At 42.6% G+C, this 24,675-nt stretch overlaps 1 protein-coding gene across 1 annotated transcript; it reads right to left on the bottom strand.

The window, feature by feature from the left end:
* Positions 1–6,067: 6,067 nt before the first annotated feature.
* On the bottom strand, positions 6,068–23,402 carry LOC116255934 (pentatricopeptide repeat-containing protein At5g67570, chloroplastic-like). Its single transcript, XM_031632025.2, has 5 exons — positions 17,116–23,402; positions 16,720–16,833; positions 15,773–15,866; positions 15,531–15,689; positions 6,068–6,303 (listed from the first exon to the last, which is right to left on the bottom strand). The coding sequence occupies exons 1-4, from the start codon at positions 17,356–17,358 to the stop codon at positions 15,559–15,561; spliced, it is 582 nt and encodes a 193-aa protein (XP_031487885.1). The 5' UTR covers positions 17,359–23,402; the 3' UTR covers positions 6,068–6,303; positions 15,531–15,558.
* Positions 23,403–24,675: the final 1,273 nt, after the last annotated feature.

Raw genomic sequence — 24,675 nt, 5'->3', positions numbered from 1 at the left:
AGAATTGGTGGCAATCAACTAGGGAGATTCGGTTTGCTGGCCAAGGGTCAATCTCATGGAAGCAGTTTAGAGATTCCTTCTTCAACACATACTTTCCAGTGTATGCCAGAGACAAGAAAATGCAAGAATTTCTAGATTTGCAGCAGAATCAGTCGAGCTTAGAAGAGTACATTACGAGATATCGGCACTTGGAGGTGTATTGCCCACACCTTTACACTACAGATGAGGCCAGAGCGGGCAAGTTTGTGCGTGGGCTGCGAGATGGACAACGAAGCAAAGTGTTGACAAGTAAACCTCGTGACTTGGATGAGGCGGTTACAATGGCACGATGCATAGAAGAAGATTGGGTAAGAACACAGAAGGATCATCAGAAGAAAGCAGGCCAGCATTCACAAGGTGGACGAACATAAGTAAAGTGCCAACACTTTGCGAGCAGGACAAGGCCTTATGAGAGGCGGGATGACCGAACTTTCAAACGGAACTAGCCTACCCGTAGTGAGGCCACACAAGGGTCAGTGGCCACTCCGACTTCTCAGATGTGCCCCACTTGTTCTCGTGTGCACCCCGGGAAGCCGTGCTATCGGGTGACTGGGGCTTGTTTACATTGCGGAGGTATGAGACACTTCATCAAGGATTGCTCGTTGAAGAAAGAAAGAGAATTGAAGAAGCTTGAAGCCGGTTCTTCTAGTGCACGACAGACGTCTGGACGTGTTTACGCTACTACTGTGGAGGAGCTCCAGGCACACGACCTCGTTGAAGGTACTTTACTTCTCAATTCTCATATTGCTAGTGTTATTTGATGCAGGAGCGACACATTCTTTTATATCTAGTCGATTTGCTACCTCACTCGAAGTGTCGGCTAGAAGAATGCTGTATGTTTTAAAAGTTGTTAGCCCGATGCATGCTCAAGAGTCGTGTCGTGAGTATCTTCCTGATGTGGACGTGAAAATCCATCAACTTCACCTACCCGCACAGTTGGTGATCCTAAGTCTCAGTGAGTTTGATGTGATTTTGGGTATGGATTGGTTGTATGCGCATTATGCCATTATAGATTGCAGGAAGAAGCAGATACAGATGTTGACTAATGAGATGCAGCCTGTGGAATTTCATGCTCGTAGGGCCAGTCGAACTGATAAAATATTGGTGTCTGCATTGAAGACTAAGCGATGGATAGAAAGTGGAAGCGTTGCCTTCTTGGTCAATGTGTTGATCAATGAGGCTGAACGGATGAAATTGCAGGATGTTGCCGTGGTGAGTGAGTATCCTGATGTGTTTCCTGAGGAATTATCGAGTTTACCTCCAACTCGAGAAGTGGAGTTCAAGATAGAGTTGTTACCAGGGACAACTCCTATTTCTAAGGCACCCTACCGTATGGCATTCTTTTATATATAGTCGATTTGCTACCTCACTCAAAGTGTCGGCTAGAAGAATGTCGTATGTTTTAAAAGTTGTTAGCCCGATGCATGCTCAAGAGTCGTGTCGTGAGTATCTTCCTGATGTGGACGTGGAAATCCATCAACTTCACCTACCCGCACAGTTGGTGATCCTAGGTCTCAGTGAGTTTGATGTGATTTTGGGTATGGATTGGTTGTATGCGCATTATGTTATTATAGATTGCTGGAAGAAACAGATACAGATGTTGACTAATGAGATGCAGCCTGTGGAATTTCATGCTCGTAGGGCCAATCGAACTGATAAGATATTGGTGTCTGCATTTAAGGCTAAGCGATGGATAGAAAGTGGAAGCGTTGCCTTCTTGGTCAATGTGTTGATCAATGAGGCTGAACGGATGAAATTGCAGGATGTTGCCGTGGTGAGTGAGTATCCTGATGTGTTTCATGAGGAATTGTCGAGTTTGCCTCCAACTTGAGAAGTGGAGTTCATGATACAGTTGTTACCAGGGACAACTCCTATTTCTAAGGCACCCTACCGTATGACACCAGCAGAGTTAGAAGAGTTGAAAAAGCAACTGCAGGAGCTGTTAGATAAGGGCTTCATCCGACCTAGTGTGTCACCTTGGGGAGCACCTGTATTGTTTGTGAAAAAGAAAGATGGGACTATGCGCTTGTGCATAGATTATCGTATGTTGAATCAAGTCACCATCAAGAATAAGTATCCGCTTCCAAGAATTGAAGACTTGTTTGATCAGCTTAAGAATGCAAAGGTTTTCTCTAAGATCAATCTGAGGACAGGCTACCATCAACTCTTGATACGGGAAGAAGATGTTTCTAATACTGCTTTTCGAACCAGGTATGGGCATTATGAATTTAGGATCATGCCTTTTGGGTTGACTAATGCTCCCACAACGTTCATGGACCTCATGAATCGGGTTTTCTAAGAGTTCTTGGATCGTTTTGTTATTGTGTTTGTTGATGATATTTTGGTGTACTCAAAGAGTGAGGCAGAGCACAAAGACCACTTGAGAAGTGTGTTGGGTCTTTTGCGCAAGCATAAGCTTTACGCCAAATACTCAAAATGTGAATTTTGGCTAAAGAAGGTAAATTTTCTGGGTCATGTGATCTCGAAGGATGGAGTATTCGTCGATCCGGCTAAGGTGTCAGCTGTTCAGGACTGGAGGACACCTTGCAGTGTAACTGAGGTTAGAAGCTTTTTGGAATTGGCAGGATATTATCGCAGGTTCATACAAGATTTTTCGAAAATAGCTACGCCCATGACTAAGCTATTGAGAAAAAGAGTGAGGTTTGTGTGGAATGAAGAGTGTGAGAAGAGTTTTCAAACTCTGAAGGTCAAGCTTACTACTGCCCCTATTTTGACGCTTCCATCAGGTCATTCTGGTTTTGTGGTGTACATTGATGCTTCGGGGATCGGATATGGTTGTGTGTTGATGCAGCATGGCCGTGTAGTGGATTATGTATCAAGGCAGTTGAAGGCCCATGAGCAACACTATCTCACTCATGATTTGGAGTTGGGAGCAGTTGTGTTCGCATTGAAGATGTGGAGACACTATCTTTATGGTGCAACATTCGAGGTGTTTACAGATCACAAGTCCTTGAAGTATATATCCTCGCAAAAGGGTCTCAACTTGATGCAAAGAAGATGAATCGAATATTTAAAGGATTATGATTTCACCATATCGTATCATCCAGGCAAGGCGAATGTGGTGGCAGATGCATTGAGCAGGCATGCCAAGGCGACAATGTGCAATATGTTGACTCGTTCTTGAACATTATTGCAAGATGTGATAGCTTGGCAGCCTTACATTTGTGATGAGAACAAGGCAATAATGACGGCCTTGATTCGGCATCCTTTGATGGAAGAACTTGTAATGAAACAAAAGGAAGATCCAGAGTTTGCTAAGAACATGGAAGAAAGCAAGAAGACAGATTCTCTTTGGCATCAAGATGAAGATGGGTCATTGCAGTTTCGGCAAAGATTATGGGTTCCTAGAGATGAAGGGGTGAAGCGTCCGTTGCTTGATGAAGCTCACAAATCTAAGTTTTCTATTCACCCTGACAGTATAAAGATGTTTCAAGATATGAGAAGAAATTTTTGGTGGCCTGGAATGAAGCGTGAAATGCAGAATATGTGGCAAAGTGCTTAGTTTGCCAACAGGTAAAAGCAGAGCATCAGCGGCCAGGAGGCTTGTTGCAAAGAATCGATATTCCAGTGTGGAAATGGGAAGACATTACGATGGATTTTGTGGTTGGGTTGCCTCGTACCAAAATGCAACAGAATGCCATATGGGTGATTGTTGATCGACTTACGAAGTCCGCTCACTTTCTGCCAATCAGAATCAGTCAATCATTGGAAAGTCTCACAGAGTTGTATATTGGCGAGATAGTGAGATTGCATGGAGTGCCAAAGTCTATCATTTCGGGTCGAGATCCGCGTTTTACCTCTAGGTTTTGGGGGCAATTACAGAGGGCTTTGGGTACCAAGCTTAAAATGAGCACAACATTCCATCCCCAAACTGATGGGCAATTAGAGAAGACTATTCAGACCTTAGAAGACATGTTGCGTGCATGTGTCATAGAGTGGAAAGGAGAATGGGACAAACATGTGAAACTGGCAAAATTTGCTTATAATAATAGTTACCACTCTAGTATTGGGATGGCACCGTCTGAGGCTTTGTATGGAAGGCCGTGCAGATCTCCAGCTTGTTGGACCGATTTAGGTGATGGCAAGATCGAAAACCCTTTAGTATTGCAACACTACACTGACCAAGTGAAATTGATAAGAAAGAAGTTGTTAACTGCTCAGAGTAGACAAAAGACAAAAAAGTTATGCTGACATTCGTCGTAGAGAATTGGCTTTTGAGGTGGGTGATCATGTGTTTTTAAAGATTTCTCCTACTAAAGGTGTTTTTCGCTTTGGTGCGAAGGAAAAATTGAACCCGAGGTTCGTAGGACCTTTTGAGATATTAGAGAAGATTGAAAATGTGGCATACAGATTGGCGTTACCACCACATTTGAGTCACGTTCATGACGTCTTCCATGTTTCCATGCTTCGAAAATACGTACCAGATCCGACATATGTGATTGATTTTCAAGGTATTCTAGTACAAGATGATTTAACAATGGAAGAACAGCCCATTAGAATTGTGGATCATCGAGAGCAAGTGCTTCGCACTAAGAGAATTCCTTTGGTGAAAGTGAAGTGGCAGTACCATGGGTTGAAGGAGAGTACATGGGAGCATGAGGAGGACATGCGAAAGCAATATCCACACTTGTTCTTGCATTGAGGTATGAGCTAAATTTCGAGGACGAAATTTTCTTTTTTAGGAGGGTAGGATGTAACGCTCGTTGGTTTTGGCAGGTCGGGTCGAGTTAGGGTCCAGACCCGGACTCGACCCCCACTCGCGTAAGGAGCCCAACGCGAGGCCCTTCTCCCTCGCCTTTCCCTTTTTTCCTCCTTCGTCGTCTCCTGGTGGTCTCCCGTGACAATGTAGAGGGAGAAGAAGTGGCGGTCGGTGTGGCAGCGGCGACTACGGCGATGGCGACGGAGGTGGCAGCGGCGACTACGGCGGCGGCGGCTTGGTAAACCCTCTCTCTCGTGCGATTTTTCCTTCTCTACCACTCATGCCCTCTTGTTTTTTTTCTCTGCCGCACGTCCCCTCTTCTTCTCTCTCGCCACTCTCTTTCCCCTTTTCCGCTGGTTCTCTACCGCTCGACCCTCTTCTCACTCACCCGCACTCCCCCACCTGCTCTTTCTCTCTTTTCTCACCCCCACTGCCGTTTTCCCCCTTGACCGAACCCCTCCTCTCTCTGTCTCTCCTCTCTGTCAGCGTCCGTTTTCTCTTGTTCATTTCAGTTTTTCCCACTACTACCGTGGGTCTCCTAGCAACAGATTTTTGTGTTGAACTTTATTGGACGTGTGTTGACTCTTTCTATGGTGTTTTGGGGTTGGATTGCAGTTTATGGACGTTTTTCCCCTCTTACCAACTAGTAGGGCATGTGGTGAGCAGCGAAGCAAGCAATCTCGAGCATTGGCACTTGATCGGACGTGTAAAGTGGTTGCTAGAAGGGTTGTAGCAGTTTGGACGCTTGTTTTGGGGTGAGCGATACCTAATCAAGCTCAAAATAATGCACATTAAAAGAAATGTAGACATGAAACCGGTAACTTACTTTATGAGGTTGATGATGCACATTAAAAGCCTCCTCTGTCATGAACTTCATTTTGTCAGTGTTGATGACATACACTTATTAGTTGTTAGTAGTCAATGTTCAAAGCTTGGATGGGCTGTAAACATGCTCAAAAAGAGGCTAGGGGTTCTAGATGCAATGTGATGTAACAGTTAAGACTTAAGATGAACTAGAACCACAATATGCAGTTAACAGTAGATGCCTAATGATATCATGTATATGTTTCCAGTGGTTCATAATTCAACTCCTCCCAATTCAAAGCCAGTTGTTGTAGGGCATGCCAGTGAAGAAAAACCCAGTTAGAATTTCATGTTGTTTGCCAACCTCCATACGCTGCAGACAGTTCTTCCTCCTGTTTTGCTGCAGAAGCTTATTTTAAGATGATACCTATGGAAACATGACTTGCTACCAAATGTTGCAAGAAGTTTTAAGCGGCGTATGCACCAGACCAGACTGACAACGAGTGGTTAACTGTTTTTTATAATTTAGACTAATAGAAGAAAGAACAACATGGACATACCAGTCATAAATACAGTCCACAAACCACATTATTTTCCAACAATTGCCTTTGGTTCTCATATGAAGCACTTGAGATACAATGCAGAAGCTGCTCAACAATACCATGCTCTTCGAAGCCCAAAATGAAAAGCTGAAACAACACTTCACCAACAGTGTACCTCTCTTTCCCAATAGTTATTTCCTGGAACATAAAATTTCCAATGGGTAACTTAATGATTATTATTATTGTTGACAAATAACACTATCATGCATGTGTTTTTCTAGTAAATCTTCTGTACACCCAAAAGCACATCATCATAGAGTTCAACTGTTATCTAGATGTTGCATGCTTGATGAGCTGATGACAAACCATAAACTGAAATGGAATCCTCAAATGGAAAAAGAAAAGGAACAAAATTTTGGGGAATATTTTCAACTAGTTTCAAGTTATAGGAGGACTAGTTTGAAAAGGGGCTTTGGACCTGCCTAGGGCCTCTCCGTGATTGGGGCTTCCCATTGAAACCCTCTGCCAGCAAGAGAAAGATAACAGTGTAAGTCTAGACGACTAATCTTATCTGGCATGTAAATTTGTTGACTGGGATCTAGATGTAGGTCAAGATCAGTGGTTCTACCTGATCCAAAAATAATTGAACATATATCTTATTAAGGGTTATGAATTCCCATAAACACTAGGTCCCTAGCTAATTGGAAGTTTTGTAGTCACGTAGTGGATCTAGATCAGGTGTCTTATCTGATCCTGAAATTGTAGATTTTGATAGTGTGGTGACTAGAGTTCAGTGGTCTTATCTGATCGAAAAGTTGTTGAGTTTGGGTAAAAGTTGTTGAGTTTGGGTATGGTTGTCGATATAGATTAGTAAACTTATTTCTGAAAATTATCAGACAAAATAAAAAAGAAATTAACAATCAATTAAACAATTAAATTTAAAAGTCAAATGTAAACAATCTATCTACTCTATTCCCACCTATCTAATTGATCCTTCCTTGCATTTTAAGCTCAATAATTCAATAATAGCAAAAAAATGGCCATTTAATACAAGAAGAATAGAAACACACCCATAAAATGAAGTGAACCTTTATTTACTAAGTTGAATCCTATTTTTTATTAACTACAAGACATAAAATCATACCTAAAAAAACCAAAACAATTGAGCTAGCAAAATTACAAACCCTTACGCCAATGCCGTGTGAGGTTAATGAGAAAGATTCAAAAATCCAAAAAAAGTTTATGAATGCTAAATAATGTGGCAATTCCAACCTAAGTGGCTCAATTGAAAACTGGTTTCCATTTTATACATATCAAAGAACACTTTCTTTAACAATAGATTTCCAAAATTGCATAGTAGTTCTAAAGATATGATTGATAACATGATTTTTGAGATGCTTACATTGCATTACTTTGTTCCTTGAAATCATCATCTGAGGTTTCCCCCAGAAAAATTAAATCATTTTTAATTTTCCTAAGAAAACACTTAGTAAAATTAACATGAGATTGATATTAGTAATTGCATCTCCATCTATACTGGTTTAACACTCTTAACTAGGAAGAGTAAAAGCATTTTCTGTTTTGGTTCTTGTTGAGTGGAAAAGCAGCAAGGGAACTGGCCCTCTTTTGACAGTACTTGCATAGAGTCAGTCCTGTTTGAAGCTTATCCAACAAGGAACAATGTTTACTCAGCACAAGACAAATACTACAGAGAATTTAATACAAGCCATCATGAGATTTTGTAGCCATCTAAAGATGGAGAGAAAGAGAAGGAACACACAATATACGTGGAAAACCTCAAAGATAGGTGAAAAACCACGGAGAAGCTCTAACCTAGGGACACAACCGCAACCCTAGGAGAGAGAAAATGTTATTCCACTTAATCAACAATTACACCATAAGTGGGATTAAATAAGAGGAAAACCCGCCTAGGATACCAAGCCACCCTCGGTACCCGTGCCCATGGGACCGGGTCTGAATCCAGACCCGGTTCCCTATACATGATATGTTAACACTCCCCCTCAAGCTTGGCATACATGTCAAACATGCTAAGCTTGCTTACATTTTTCTCGAATTGAGATGTACATAAGGCTTTGGTTAGAACATCTGCAATTTGATCTTCAGACTTCATATAAGGTAGGATCAACTCCTTTGAATCTATGCGTTCCCGTATGAAGTGGCGATCAATCTCCACATGTTTAGTTCTGTCATGCAGAACGGGATTATTCGCAAGGTTAATTGCAGACTTGTTGTCGCAGTACATCCTCATCTTCTCTTCTATTTCAACACCAATATCTGCTAGGAGAATCTTTAACCATAATATTTCTGTAACTGCCATAGCCACAGCCCTGTATTCAGCCTCAGCACTGGATCTAGAGCAAACTTCCTGCCTTTTACTTCTCCATACAACCAGGTTACCCCCTAGAAAGATGTAGTACCCTGTGATAGACCTCCTAGTATCAGTACATCATGCCCAATCTGCGTCAGAGTATCCTTCAATATTAAGTTGGTCTTGCTGAGTATAGAGTAATCTTTTTCCTGGGTCATTCTTTAGGTACCCCAACACTCTTTCTGCACTCTTCCAGTGACAATCAGTAGGAGCATGCATAAACTGACTCAACACATTCACAGCATAAGTAATATCAGGGCGAGTAAAAGTAAGATAGATGAGCTTACCAACCAGCCTCTGATACCGCCCTTTTCCTTCCTCATCTAGGATGTTGCCAGTTTTGATGCTTATCTTTGTAGCGGACTCCATTGGAGTTAGAAAGGGTCTGCATCCAAGTTTGCCTGTCTCCTTTAGAAGATCCAGAGTATATTTCCTTTGGCTCATAACCAGCCCTGTCTCTGACCGAGCAAACGCTATCCCCAGAAAGTACCTTAGTTTACCCAAATCTTTAAGATCAAATTCAGCAGCTAACCTCTCCTTCATCTTCTTTTTCTCTTCTTCATCGTCACCTGTGACTATCATATCATCAACATACACAAGAAGAAGACTCACCAGGCCATCTCTCTGCTTAATGAATAGGGTGTGATCACCATTTCCCTGTTTGTATCCATTTGTCTTCATCACTATCCTCAGTCTTTCAAACCATGCTCTAGGAGACTGCTTTAATCCATACAAGGCTTTCTTGAGATGACAGCATTTTCCGCTTTGAACATATCCAGGAGGCATACTCATATAGACCTCTTCTTCTAGATGGCCATTTAGGAATGCGTTCTTAACATCAAGTTGATCCATGCTCCACCCTTTTTCACGGCAAGAGCTAATATGACCCTCACAGTTTTCAGTTTGGCAACAGGGGCAAAGGTTTCAAGATAATCAATAGCTGAACCCCTTTGCAACAAGCCGAGCCTTATACCTTTCCACAGTACCATCTGGTTTGTACTTCACATTGAACACCCACTTTGAACCAACTAAATGAGTCCCTTTGGGAATATCCACAACTTCCCAAGTGTCATTCTTTGCCAAGGCATTCATCTCCTCTGTCATGGCCTGTAGCCATTTAGGATCCTCTCTAGCATCTTCCACAGACTTAGACAAGGATGTTATAAAGCATTTGTAATTCTTACACAATTTCGCATAAGAGACAAATCTCTGAATAGGATGAGAAGTACAAGACCTGGTGCCCTTGCGCAGGGCTATAGGAAGCTCTTCATTGATTAGACTTGGGTCATCCGGGGAGCTCACAGGATTGGAATTGGTTACATCAACATTTTCAAGCACATCTGTCTTCTTCCTTCTGTACACCTGGCCAAACAAATGATCACGGGCTGTAGGCTGATTATCAACAAGACCCTCGTCCATGTGACGGTCTCTATCATCTCTGACTGTGTCTGCCACACTGTCACTGGCCTTGTAATCCAAGAAATCTGTAAACTGAATCAACTGATTTGAGGAATACTCTTCACTACTGTGCCCTAGATACTCCCCCTGAAGAGGATTCACATGAAAGTATGTCTCATGTTCATGGAAGGTGACGTCCCGGGAAACATAGACTTTAGAGGTGGTAGGATCAACACATTTGTATCCCTTCTGAGTGGAGGAATACCCCAGGAAGACAGCCTTGACAGACCGAGGATCAAGTTTCTTGAGGGTGAGACTATGGTCATGAACAAAACAGACACACCCGAACACCCGAGGAGTAAGAGGCCAGGGATTCTGAGTAGGCCAAAGCATAGAGTACGGGGAATGGCCCTGCAACACACGGGTAGGCATACGGTTGATAAGGTGGGCACTAGTGAGAAGCGCATCACCCCAGTAGCGCTTGGGAACCTGACGATGGAACAGAAGGGCCCAGGTAACATCAAGCAAATGGCGATTTTTCCGTTCAGCCACGCCATTTTGGGGAGGTGTGTAACTACATGACGTTTCATGAACAATACCCTTGCTCTTCAAGAAATCATCTAGGGATTGAGAGACATACTCTCTAGCATTATCGGTGCGAAAAGCTTGGACAGACGTCTGAAACTGAGTCTCAACAAAGGCCACAAAGTTTTTGACAATAACGGGAACTTCACTACGTTCTTTCAACAGATACACGAACGTACAACGGGAGTAATCATCAATAAGGGTCATAAAGTAATGAAAACCACGACAAGTGGGTACTCCCGAAGGACCCCAAATATCAGAATGAACCAAAGCAAATGGACGGGTGGTTTTATTGAATGAAATAGGGTACGAGGCCCTAACATGTTTAGCCAACTGACACACTTCACAGGTGAAGGAGTCCATGGAAACAGAATGAAACAAACTAGGAAACAACTTCTTAATCAATGGAAACGGAAGATGACCAAGCCTCTCGTGCCATCGCATAATAATAGATCTGTCTTCTACGCCTGACAACTGTCCACTAGTGGCTGAAATAAGAGCGGACGCAACCTGCACAGGCAGTCTGTAGAGTCCATCAATAGCCGAACCAATCCCAATCTTCTGCCCCGTCACCAAGTCCAGCAGAAAACACCGATCAGCAGAAAAGATCAGATTACAGTTCAGTTCTTTAGTAATACTGCTGACAGATAGCAAATTCACAGGAATATTGGGAACATGAAGAGCATTATGAAGACAGTATTTATTTAACAAGGACAAACTCCCTTTTCCAGCCACAGAGATAGAAGAACCATCAGCCATAGATACACGTTGCTGCCCCGAAGACAATTTGTATTCTTGGAACATCTTAGGGTCCCCTGTCATATGATGCGTAGCACCACTGTCAACAATCCAATCACCATGTGAGGAATTACCTTGGTCACTAGTAGCCACGAGAGCTTGGGCTAACTTAGCCCCCTCAGACGTGGAAGTATCCTCCTGAGTAGTAGACAGCCGGCTGATATACGCTTGCAGTTCTTTGATTTGATCGGAGGAAAGCTTAGATTTGGCAACATTTGACGGACTACTCTGACTAGGCTCAAGCACAGAAGGACTCCGGCGGCTAGAAGGAGGACGACCCCGGACAAGCCGCCTCTCACAAAAATCAACAGAATGTCCTGATTTGTTGCAATGGCTACACCGCCGAACAGGACGCTGTCCAATCCCAGAAACACGACTAACAAAGGCTGAAGGAGAACTCCCCTGACTGGTGTCAATATGCATCACCTGTCGACGCTGTTCTTCAGATTCCACACGAGCATACACCTCTTCAATTCCGGGGACCTCGTCACAATTAAGAATTTGGCTCCTAATGGATTCAAATTCATCGCGTAAGCCTCCGAGGGAAAGAAACGTCCGATCCATCCATTCTTTGTCCCAGTACAAGGCATGATCAGACCCACAGTGCCAGTCATCATTCACATGGTAGTCAAGTTCCTCCCACTTAGTCTTTAGGGCTGCAAAGAAGGCGGCTACAGACAAGTCACCCTGTTTAAGAGAGTATATGCTACGTTTGATTTGGTACGTACGCACTACTCTCTTCTTACGGCCATACATTCGTGCAAGCACAGTCCACATGTCGTAGGCAGTCGATTTACGCAAGATCAAAGGCTGAATATCTGCAGAAACAGAACTAATAATCCATACTTTAACCTGACTATCTTCCAACGTCCAAGTAGCCCATCGCGGATCGGTTTTTGAAGGTGCAGGCTTCTCCCCAGTAATGTAGGGCAGGCGACCACGACTGGTTATCCCAATTTCTAGGGCAGCCGACCAAGAGAGATAGTTATCCTTGTTCAACCGGATGGAGGTGACTTGAACAGGCAAGATCTCTCTCTTGGTATTGCTGCCCGAGTCTAGGGCATCATCGATCTTGAGGGACATCTCCTCGGCCATCACAATCACCAAGGAGAAAGAATACCCAGCACCAGAGACGACAAACAAGAGGCAGCGGCGCTGGACGGCGGCGGCGCTGGACGGCGGCGGCGCTGGACAGCGGCAACGCAGCAGAGAACAACCGCGTTGGACGATGGCGGCGCAGCCGGCAGCGCTGGACGGTGGCGGCGCAGCTGGCAGCGCTGGACGGCGGCGGCGCAGCAGCGGCAGAAAAAAAAAACGGCGGAAACAGCAGCGGCAAAGAAACACGGCGGAAACACGACTATCACACCAACGATCTCTCACGCGTTGGCTCTGATACCATGTAGAAACACACACCAAGATGGAGAGAAAGAAAAGGAACACACAATATACGTGGAAAACCTCAAAGAGAGGTGAAAACCACGGAGAAGCTCTAACCTAGGTGCACAACCGCAACCCTAGGAGAGAGAAAATGTTATTCCACTTTTTCAACAATGACAAACAGGGAAATGGTGATCACACCCTATTCATTAAACAGAGAGATGGCCTGGTGAGTGAAGGAGAGGTTAGCTGCTGAATTTGATCTTAGAGATTTGGGTAAACTAAGGTACTCAATTTCGCATAAGAGACAAATCTCTGAATAGGATGAGAAGTACAAGACCTGGTGCCCTTGCGCAGGGCTATAGGAAGCTCTTCATTGATTAGACTTGGGTCATCCGGAGAGCTCACAGGATTGGGATTGGTTACATCAACATTTTCAATCACATCTGTCTTCTTCCTTCTGTACACCTGGCCAAACAAATGATCACGGGCTGTAGGCTGATTATCAACAAGACCCTCGTCCATGTGACGGTCTCTATCATCTCTGACTGTGTCTGCCACACTGTCACTGGCCTTGTAATCCAAGAAATCTGTAAACTGAATCAACTGATTTGAAGAATACTCTTCACTACAGTGCCCTAGATACTCCCCCTAAAGAGGATTCACATGAAAGTATGCCTCATGTTCATGGAAGGTGACGTCCCGGGAAACATAGACTTTAGAGGTGGTAGGATCAACACATTTGTATCCCTTCTGAGTGAAGGAATACCCCAGGAAGACAATCTTGACAGACCGAGGATCAAGTTTCTTTAGTAATACTACTGACAGATAACAAATTCACAGGAATATTGGGAACATGAAGAGCATTATGAAGACCGTATTTATTTAACAAGGACAAACTCCCTTTTCCAGCCACAGAGATAGAAGAACCATCAGCCATAGATACACGTTGCTGCCCCGAAGACAATTTGTATTCTTGGAACATCTTAGGGTCCCCTGTCATATGATGCGTAGCGCCACTGTCAACAATCCAATCACCATGTGAGGAATTACCTTGGTCACTAGTGGCCACGAGAGCTTGGGCTAACTTAGCCCCCTCAGACGTGGAAGCATCCTCCTGAGTAGTAGACAGCCGGCTGATATACGCTTGCAGTTCTTTGATTTGATCGGAGGAAATCTTAGATTTGGCAACATTTGAAGGACTACTCTGACTAGGCTCAGGCACAGAAGGACTCCGGCGGCTAGAAGGAGGACGACCCCGGACAAGCCGCCTCTCAGGATGAAGATCCCAACAAAAATCAACAGAATGACCTGATTTGTTGCAATGGCTACACCGCCGAGCAGGACGCTGTCCAATCCCAGAAGCACGACTAACAAAGGCTGAAGGAGAACTCCCCTGACTGGTGTCAATATGCATCACCTGGCGACGCTGTTCCTCAGATTCCACACGGGCATACACTTCTTCAATTCCGGGGACCTCGTCACAATTGAGAATTTGGCTCCTAATGGATTCAAATTCATCGCGTAAGCCTCCAAGGAAAATAAACGTCCGATCCATCCATTCTTTGTCCCAGTACAAGGCATGATCAGACCCACAGTGCCAGTCATCATTCACATGGTAGTCAAGTTCCTCCCACTTAGTCTTCAGGGCTGCAAAGAAAGCGGCTACAGACAAGTCACCCTGTTTAAGAGAGTATATGCTACGTTTGATTTGGTATGTACGCAATACTCTCTTCTTACGGCCATACATCCGTGCAAGCATAGTCCACATGTCGTAGGCAGTCGATTTACGCAAGATCAAAGGCTGAATATCTGCAGAAACAGAACTAATAATCCATACTTTAACCTGACTATCTTCCAACGCCCAAGTAGCCCATCGCGGATCGGTTTTTGAAGGTGCAGGCTTCTCCCCAGTAATGTAGGACAGGCGACCATGACAGGTTATCCCAATTTCTAGGGCAGCCGACCAAGAGAGATAGTTATCCTTGTTCAGCCGGATGGAGGTGACTTGAACAGGCAAGATCTCGCTCTTGATATTGCTGCCCGAGTCTAGGGCATCATCGATCTTGAGGGACATCTCCTCGGCCATCACAATCACCAAGGAGAAAGAATACCCAGCACCAGAGACGACAAACAAGAGGCAGCGGCGCTAGACGACGGCGGCGCTGGACGACGGCGGCACTGGACGGCGGCGGTGCTGATGAGAGCGACGGCGGTGGGCAACGGCGGCGCTGAAGTGGGCGACGACGCTGGACTGCGACGACGCTGGAGGGCGGCAGCGCAGCAGAGAACAACAGCGCTGGACGGTGGTGGCGCTGCAGAGAGCGACGGCGCTGGATGGCGGCGCAGCAGCGGCAGAAAAAACGGCGAAAACACGACTATCACACCAACGATCTCTCACGCGTTGGCTCTGATACCATGTATAAACACACACCAAGATGGAGAGAAAGAGAAGGAACACACAATATACGTGAAAAACCTCAAAAAGAGGTGAAAAACCACGGAGAAGCTCTAACCTAGGGGCACAACCGCAACCCTAGGAAAGAGAAAATGTTATTCCACTTAATCAACAATTACACCATAAGTAGGATTAAATAAGAGGGAAACCCGCCTAGGGTATCGAGCCACCCTCGGTACCCATGCCCATGGGACCGGGTTTGGATCCAGACCCGGTTCCCTATACATGATATGTTAACAATTATGAAATCGACTAGGAAGATTACTAACTCATACGTCAGCAGCCTGGAATTACAAAATAAACCACCTAAGTCGCCAAAGGATCAGAAAAATATGTCATAAATCACGAAAGACATGAAGACAGGAAAATCATTGAAAAATATACCTGCTGACAAAATTGGTAAAACTAAAAATAACAAACCTGAACCATAGCATCTCACCACCTTCCTTTATTGCAAATTGCAGCAAGCCAGTTCATAATACACACTAGCTGACCCAACTACTCCCCTCCGTTCCATATCCAAAACTGCTTCAACAGCATCGTCTATCTTACCTTCCCTCCAATAGGCAGTCACAAGAACTGAGAAGTTAAAGGAAGAACACATACTTTAGCCTTGAGTAATATTTATGAAATGCATTTCCAAAAAGTAAAGATGATGTCACCTTTATATGTGTGAGAATTTGGAGCAAGTCCTCTTTTTCTCATTTTTCCAAAAGACTTGTGAACAAGCACATATTTTCCTGCTTTTAACATCACCTTCCAAAGGAGGAATTTTATAAATATCATGTAAAGTGAATCTCAGGGCAGAAGAAAATCATTAATAAGAAGCACGAAGCAAAAATACATCTCATGAAGTACATATGCATCACAACCATATTGCTCTCATCTTCACGAAACCAGCAAAGTGATATACGCATGTTTTCTAGCTGTATTGCAATTTGCAACATCCCATGTTCAAGAAATTTCCACAAAGCATCAATATGGTCAAAATGCCATCATGCTCAACTTCATGAAGCTTTGGCAACATCCTCACCATAATGAATTCTTATCATATCCTCCTCATTTTAACACGAAATCTCTCAATATCATGAAACTTGTTGGTACACTATTTTATGAAAGATATTCTCACGTGTCAGTTCTATCTTCCATTTACAAACACAATCAGTTTTACAACAGCACGAGCAAAAGCAGCCAAAAAAATACACAATGCATATACACAGAAGCAAGAACATTTTGCTCATAAATAAGTTTATTAGCCCATTTGATTGCAACATTTTCCTTTTTCATAAATAGCTTTAGCTAGAATTTGCTAGCTATTAGGCATCCTTATCCATTGGGATAGTTCAATAACCATTAAACTACATGCAAGACCATCTATGGCCAATTAATACAAATATAACAAAAAAAAAAAAGGCAAAACTCCAGTAATCACTGTCCCTTCTCTTAATGATTATCAAGGTCTGAACCTTTTCCTCTCGAATTCTGAGTTGCTTCATTATCATTCCATCCCCAACCACCTTGTGCTTCCTTCGTTTTCAAAATTCAAAAGAAGGTCCAATGGTCCAACCATACAAACTTACTGTTCAAAAACAAGCTATGAGAATATTACCTCCATTGCAAGGCCATAAGTTGCTGAAGAAGGTTTTAGGCCATTATGCTTGAGCTTTTCAAGCACCCACACTGCTCCTTTCCACCGCTTATGAGTGGCACAAGCATTTAACACCTAGAAATGAAAAATGAAAACAATAGGTTAAATGCCTATCCACTCAGCTGCTCGAACCTAACATGAATTGGGTTGGTCTTTCAGCCACTGTCGAGTAAATCCAGGCAGATGCCAGCTTAAAAAGGCACTACAAATGCCAAAACTAACCCAGGACCCAACACCATGTAAATAGTGATGCCCTTAGGCCTTAAGTACTCATCAGGTTTGCTGGTGTTGCACCTACCTCATTCTTGGATTATGAGTTTACGGCCTATCCAGACAATAAACATCACTAATACTTACTGAGTTGTAGACCACCACATAAGGTTCCAAACAACGATTCCAGTGCATTTTTTGTCTGACGCTGACGTCCGACAACCGACGCTGACGTCCGACGCCTCTGCACGACGTCGCTTGTCCTTGGCGCGCGCTGCCAAGCGCTGCGCCCTCTGCTTCCGCCGAGCGCTGCCCTCTGCTTCCGCCGTTGATCCCTGGCTGCGTCGCACCACCCGACGCTGCTGCCGTGCTGTGCTGCGCCTCTGCCATTGTCGCGTCCCGCCGCTCCCGCTGACTCTCCCCGCCTGCGTCGTCTCTACCCAGTGCTGTCCTCTGGGTTGCTGCTGTCGTGTGTGTTGTTGGGCAGCCGCTTCTAGCTGGTGATCATGGCTGACTCGTCTTCCTCCTCAGTCAATACCAATCTACCTGATGTTGTATCTGCGCGGACTGATCATGTACCGGTTCAAGTTACCACCATTCAACTTACCAAGGAGAACTATTCACGATAGTCTGCTGCAATTACTATGGGGATTGTTGGGCGAGGACGCATTGCCTATGTGAATGGGAGAAAGGTCGAACCTACTGCAGATAGTCTGGCTTGGGATACATGGTTTCTTGAAGACAACCAGGTAAAAACCTGGATTGTTAATTCAGTGTCCCCGGATATCCAACCCCTCATTCTTGGCAAGAAGACTGCAAGGGATATGTGGATTATTTTGGAGCAGATGTATGGTCAAAAGAAAAGGAAAGTTCGTGTGTATCAACTTATGAAGGATGTGTATGCCCTGCGACAAGGTGCTCTCTCGGTTGCAGACTTTTATGCAGCATTAAAATCGAAGTGGGAGGACCTTGACTATCATTCTGATATTACATGGAGGTGTCCTCACGACCAGATGCAATATATGACCAAGGAATGGGAGAACTGGGTATTCCTTTTCTTATCCAGACTGAATGATGGAGACTAAACTGCAGAGGCTTGAGTTTTACATGACAGAAAAATATGTTGTGACAAAATTCAGCAGCTTGATTCAGGAAACTCTTGGAATCATTAAATGAAGAAGAGACATTTACAGAAACAGTGAACAAAACCGATAGAAACATCTGTTAGGAGTGGAACAGCACTGCAGTTTAATTTACTATAACACTTCCAGCAAAAAACTTACAAAACGTCCAGGCAACCAGAAAAATAAGAAAGCTAATGAACCTTTGTCTGATACCTTATCATAAACTGGAATGAAATAATAACCATTTGGAGCACACTGAGTGCTTTCTTTCACTAGCCCATCAACTGTTTGGAGCTCAACCTATATTTTCGTTTTATGTGTAAAACATACAATGCAGAATACTGAATTAAATAACTTGGAAAATTCAAGAGGAGTATTGAAGGATATACAAGCCAGAAAAAAAAATCATGAAGGTTGACTAAAACAAAATTTAAAATGCAAAATCATAATATGGTAATTACTATTTATCCCAACATTTGCATGCATGGATGAAAGAACACTTCATCTGCAATTCTGTATGCACATGATTGATGAAAGAACACTTCATCTGCAATTCGTGTATGCACATGATCGTGTATGCATGTGCGCCCCTGATGAACATAAAAGCTCTTCCACGTTATCTTCACCTCACAATACTGCTGATCTTGAAGTCATAGGATTTTAGGTATAAATTGCATAAAACACTAAGCAATATGTTCTATAATTAAAAGCATTTAACAGCTAGAAATGAAAAATGAAAACAATAGGTTAAATGCCTATCCACTCAACTGCTCGAACCTAACATGAATTGGGTTGGTCTTTCAGCCACTGTCGACTAAATCCAGGCAGATGCCAGCTTAAAAAGGCACTACAAATGCCAAAACTAACCCAGGACCCAACACCATGTAAACAGTGATGCCCTTAGGCCTTAAGTACTCATCAGGTTTGCTGGTGTCCCCATATAATTATGATATAAGCCATTGTGACATATTGTTCCCAAATATACTCAATTTTTAACAGAATGAGCCAGATAAATAATTTAAACATTATTCAACTTGTACTGAATATCATGCTGAGCAGCAAAACCATAAGACAGCAAAATTTGAACTTTAAGTGCCAAAAACCAGGAATAAGGTTATACTACTAGCAAATGCAACATAGTTATCTTTTTAACAGCAGGCAGCTAGAAATAAATAACCATGAGAAACATAACAGCATAAGAAATGAAAGCAACGATGAGCTGCTGTTAGAGCAACTGCACACGACACCAATAAAGAGAATGGGAGAAAGAGAGAGCAAAAAAAGCGAGGAGGATCACCATCAAGGAGAGAACAAACCCTACACGACACCAATAAAAGTAGTAGCCGTTATCATGAAAACTAGACCAGGCTACCAGCAAAATCAAAATACACGAAACTAAGGTTAAAATTGAAGACCAACATATCCAAACCAGGCCCAAGAACAGGCATCCGTCATGAACCCAATCACAACAACAGAATCAGCAAAAGTAAGAATAATCAGAAAAGCCTAAACATCACCAAAGCATCACACCCAACAATAGAATTCGCACAAGAAAGGAAAGAGACAGTGAATCGAAGACAATAAAATGCAGTCGACGGTACTTATGAGAACACCCAAAACGGAATACATGAAATCCTCCAACAAAACTTCTATTTTGCGACTGCAATGGGCATAGAAGTTACCGGGAGGAAGAGAAGGGGAAACAGACATAGTAAGGAGCCCTAATGTTGGTAAACAGCACAAAGAGAAACCTCATAAATTCCAACCCCCCCCCCCGACCTTCTTTATGTTTCCCATCGGTAGCCATCGTAAACAGCAATGGGCCGATGGGCGGTGGCTGCCGGTGGAACAGAAAAGGGAGCTCGAGACGCCGAGAAGCGATTCGCTGTTCGGATACCACCTACCCACAACAGAGAGAGAGAGAGAGAGAGAGAGGGAGAGAGAGAGAGACCTGAGTAACTTGACGAATGACGACCGACGGGACACTGTAGTCACAGGAGCTTCCGAGGTATGGACGCCGGACGGGAGATCGACCGTCGCAGAGTTGGAGGACACGGCGGCCGACTAGGGAGAGCGGTAGTCGGGAGTGAAGAACTCGACGAACGTCAAAGAAGAGGCAAGGCAAGGCGACGGAGAACTTGACGACCACCGAGGATGAGTGGAGGAGCGAAAGAAAGAATTCCGCCGCCACCCGATCGTTCGTGTCACATTTGGAAAGCGGTTTAATATTTAAAAAAGGAGTTGCGTGAATCGTTTCTTGCAACAACTCGAACCAATTATCTTTTGAACCGAGTCACGCCGCTTACATAAACCAGTTGAGTCTTGAACTCGTACATGGTTAAGACTCGGCTTGAGCTCCAGCCAAGCTTTAATGAGTTTTAGCTTCTAGTTCAGGCCTACTTCCACAGCCACCCGATAAAAATTATTGGGCAGCTTTAGCTCTAATGCAATGCATTGCGATGTGTGTGAGTAGCGTGTGACTTCTATGGCCACACCCTGACCATATAAATTCACAAATCATATAAATAAATAAATAAATATATATATATATATATATATATAATTACGAATAACTAAGAAACTGAGTGGCAAAGCGGCTATGGAGTGAAAAGATTGATGCATGTTTTCTTCATTTCACGATAATGTTGCATGAACAATTAAATAATTTACTTCTTAATGCATCTAGATGATCATGATAAGGAGCAGGACCTGTGGAGCCCAAGTCAGGTTCTTTAACATCAGACTAATAATCATGAACCAACAAAACATAACAATAATCATGAACCAACAAAACATAACAATAATCATGAGATCAAGAGAACACATATCCAAAGGCTAAGCCTATCTATCTGCCCATATGCAATTCACTAGGTCTGTTACATCGCATTGGCGTCAGTCATGACTCCAACCTCCACCTGTCATATACGCAGCACATCCACATACCACATTATAACATGCAACTATAAATAGTACGTAACAAGTATAAGAACAAGCCATGCAACAGATATAATTTTGATTCATTCCCCTCTAGGGAGGATCAATCTAACATTTCTTGGCGGTACACTTCTATGGTCAAATGGCACAACACCCCAAACATAATAAGGTCTGCTAAAGGTTGCCTAGTTGACTATTCATGCAATCACGTTCAACTATTCATGCAATTACATAGGCGATGGAAAAATCGACAGCATAATCATTCGCATGGGAACATGCGCACAACAAACCCCAAACAGGACAAGGTACGTAGTGCACCTCAAGAAGTCAAAAACAAGCCAAGCGGACCACCAGCAGCAATACGTGGCCACGGATAGAGTTGTGGTCAAGCCGGACTGGCCATGGTCAGCCGCCGATGTCGGGCAAAATGGCTCGGGCAATTCAAAAACTAGCTGCAAAGGCGCTATTTCACAAACTGGCTAGTTGGGGGTTTGCATAATATCCCAGTCTGCACCATTTTTCGTCAAGCAAAAGTTATCAACGCTTGCAGCACATGAAATAAGCATGATTCCAAAAATATGGTGTGAAATTATGCATTAACTGAATCAAAACCATTTCCGAAAGCAAAAAGGGATGCTAGGGACACCATACCTGATTCTTGTTGATTTGACCGCCTGAAAATCAGTCTCCTCCCTCCCCTCGTCTCTTTCTTCTATCCCTCTCTTTTGGTCTTGAAATGGGGGTCGTGCAACGACCTCCCTCTTATTTTATTTTATTTTTCAATCTTGTCCCCAATTTTGAAGCTATTTACTTTCAAACTGAAAGGTATTTAGTAACTCTTAATTATGGAATAGTTTAATTAAACTTATATTAATTAAGGTTAATCTATACTTAAGTCACAGTCAAGTATATCTTAATCTTGTTGTTAGTTCCTTAAGAGTACCCAACATTTACATATAAGCAGCTCATGAGTTCTTAATAATTTCATTTAAGCTTTCCAAAATTCTCAAAAGAACTCATACAACATATATAGCAGATTATAAACATATATTATATATTGTTATTATGGTGCATATATATAACGTATGTTATAAGCTATATACATATATAATCCTAGGTTGTATAATATATGCAATATATTATAAGCAATATTACATATAAATTATATGTATACATATAATATATTGTTAGATATGACATATACAAGTATATTACATATATTATATATGATATATGTACACAATATGTGTGTACTTGGGCCTTTGACAAGTACCTGTGTGGCATAGCCATCTATAAAATCAACGGTAGAAAAGATGCTTCCATCATCTTATACACTTACATATGGATGTGATTGACAACGTTCAACTTAAACGTAGAATAGATTGAAAAATTACTGGTTGACATCAGCCTTGTCGAACAACTCCCATATTTTCTAGTAATAAATGGAACACAGGCTCCGGTACAACTCCTGTTTTATCAAAATCAGCAATCTCAGCTCCTTAATCTGCCCAGAGCTGAATCTGTATGCACTGTCAACACAGCACAGAGGTTCCTTCATCCTCCTCATAAATGTTCTTCATCTTCACACTATCCCACACCTCACATCTTCTTTCTCCTGCCAGCTAACTACAATCTTTTATGCTCAGTTATTGAGAGTAATGTGGGAAGTTCGTTATCAAATCCTTATTGTGCTGCTCCACTATATCCCAGTTCCTGCGGTAACATCTTTAACATTCCATTGGCTTCAGATGAGATAACAAGCTTTTGCTGAAAGTGTCTTCAGGCCCTACAGTTGCGTCAAGCTAGTCCTAAGGGTGGGAAGGGTGTGTTGTTTTTTTTTTCTTTTTTTGGGTGTGGGGATGAGAAAAACTTTCCAGAAGACCCACAATCCAAACCATTCCAATTATAGCAAATCAGTCTATACAGGACTACTTTAACCAGCAATTACAACCTCAAGCCCTTGGCATATATATACTGCCAAATAGTCTACGTGGAAGTTGGATCCACATCAAGAGCATCCTTTACCATATTTACACGTTTTCACTGAAAGTTCAGGGACATACTTAACTAGAAAAAGAAACAGGGATCTAGTTGCCAACAGACCAAAACTAATGCTTTGTCAGTTGCAGAAGAATGCAAGCTTCCGTGTAGTCATGAGCTTAATTTAAAACACGATAATATTGGCAGTCAAAGTTCGCATATCACATACCAAAAGTAAGAAGGTTCAGGAAAGTAACTGAAGGAGTTAACAAAAAGACAACAAGTAAATAGAGAACATAATTTTAAAGGCAAGCATGGGACCAGAAAGCAGCAACTTACATGATCTGGCTCCCATGACCATCCATGAGGTCCCTTAATTTGGACAACAAAAGAACCCTAAAGTTATAACACAAGGTACACAATGTTAGTAAGTACAAAGGACATCAGCAACATAGTGAACATGCATAATGTTAGTAAGAGAAGAGATCCTTTCTGCCTAAGGCTTTAAGCTGCCACAGCATTTATTCCTTTGTCTCTTAGATGAATTCGTAGCATTATATGCGAAAATGTAAGCATGTGTGTGTGTATAGTCTCTACGAAAGCACCTGACATCTTGATACCGCACATGTTAGAGAGCCTTAGCTAAATATTGCACAAATACATGGAATATACTTGGCACATTCAGGTAATATCCCCAAAAGACCATACTAGATTATAAATGCCCATAAATTAATATTTTTAATTACCTTATGCAATAGAAAACCATAAGGACTGAATTATAAAGTTCCAAACATAGATAAAAGAACATAGACCAAGTACCTTAAGGTTGTTTTCTTTCTAGAAACAAGCCAAACACGAAAGTCTTTCTTCAATATCAAAAAGGAGTTTGAGTTCTAAGTTAGTGATTCATAAGAACATTTTACATTTTTGTACAAAAATTTGAGAAACTGAACAACTAAGTCTAAGACAATCACTAAAAGCTGATCTTCAGCAGAAACAGCCAATTCAGCCCACCTCACCACCAAAATATCTGTGTCACATGGATATGGTTATGAGTGTGGGTGCATCTATGACAATTGACAATATGGGTTAAAACACAGCAGCATATATATACAGGTTCTCTTCATCAGTCATTATGAAGGAGGGGAAACCCAGCTCTAGGAGGCCATCGGTTCACGCAATCTCTCTCTTGCAAGTTATCTGCCCTCATTGGTGGCTCACCCCTTGCCCTCTGGTGTCTTAACTCGCTACCATCACATTCTTCTTGCTGGTACTCTCTCTCTCTCTCTCTCGCTGGTAAACTGTACATGGTAAGGGTGTTATTCTTTTTCCCTTTCTTAAGTTTAATGTTTTGGATTGGATCTGACCAAATCTCATCTAACATACCCAATTGCTCAGGGCCCCAGGCATATCTGTGTCAAAAAAAGCCATTCCAACACGGATACTCCAGTGCAGTTCCCATACCCCATGTTGCTTAGCAAAATATACAAACAACCTTTCACTTTGTAATAATTCACCTGCCTTCTTACCCATTTACTATAATGAAGAGTAAATCTCTAAACTCTAAAGTTCCCGAACCATATTCATTATCAGATGTTTCATATCAAAGGGGTATTTTTTATATATTAAGTGTCCTAAAACCTAAATGAACATGAAAGTTGCACGTAAA

The sequence above is a fragment of the Nymphaea colorata genome, chromosome 6 (genome assembly GCF_008831285.2).
Source record: "Nymphaea colorata isolate Beijing-Zhang1983 chromosome 6, ASM883128v2, whole genome shotgun sequence".
NCBI classification, from domain to species: Eukaryota; Viridiplantae; Streptophyta; class Magnoliopsida; order Nymphaeales; family Nymphaeaceae; genus Nymphaea; species Nymphaea colorata.
The sequence above is the reverse complement of the archived record's forward strand: the minus strand, read 5'-3'. Positions and strand labels throughout refer to the sequence as shown.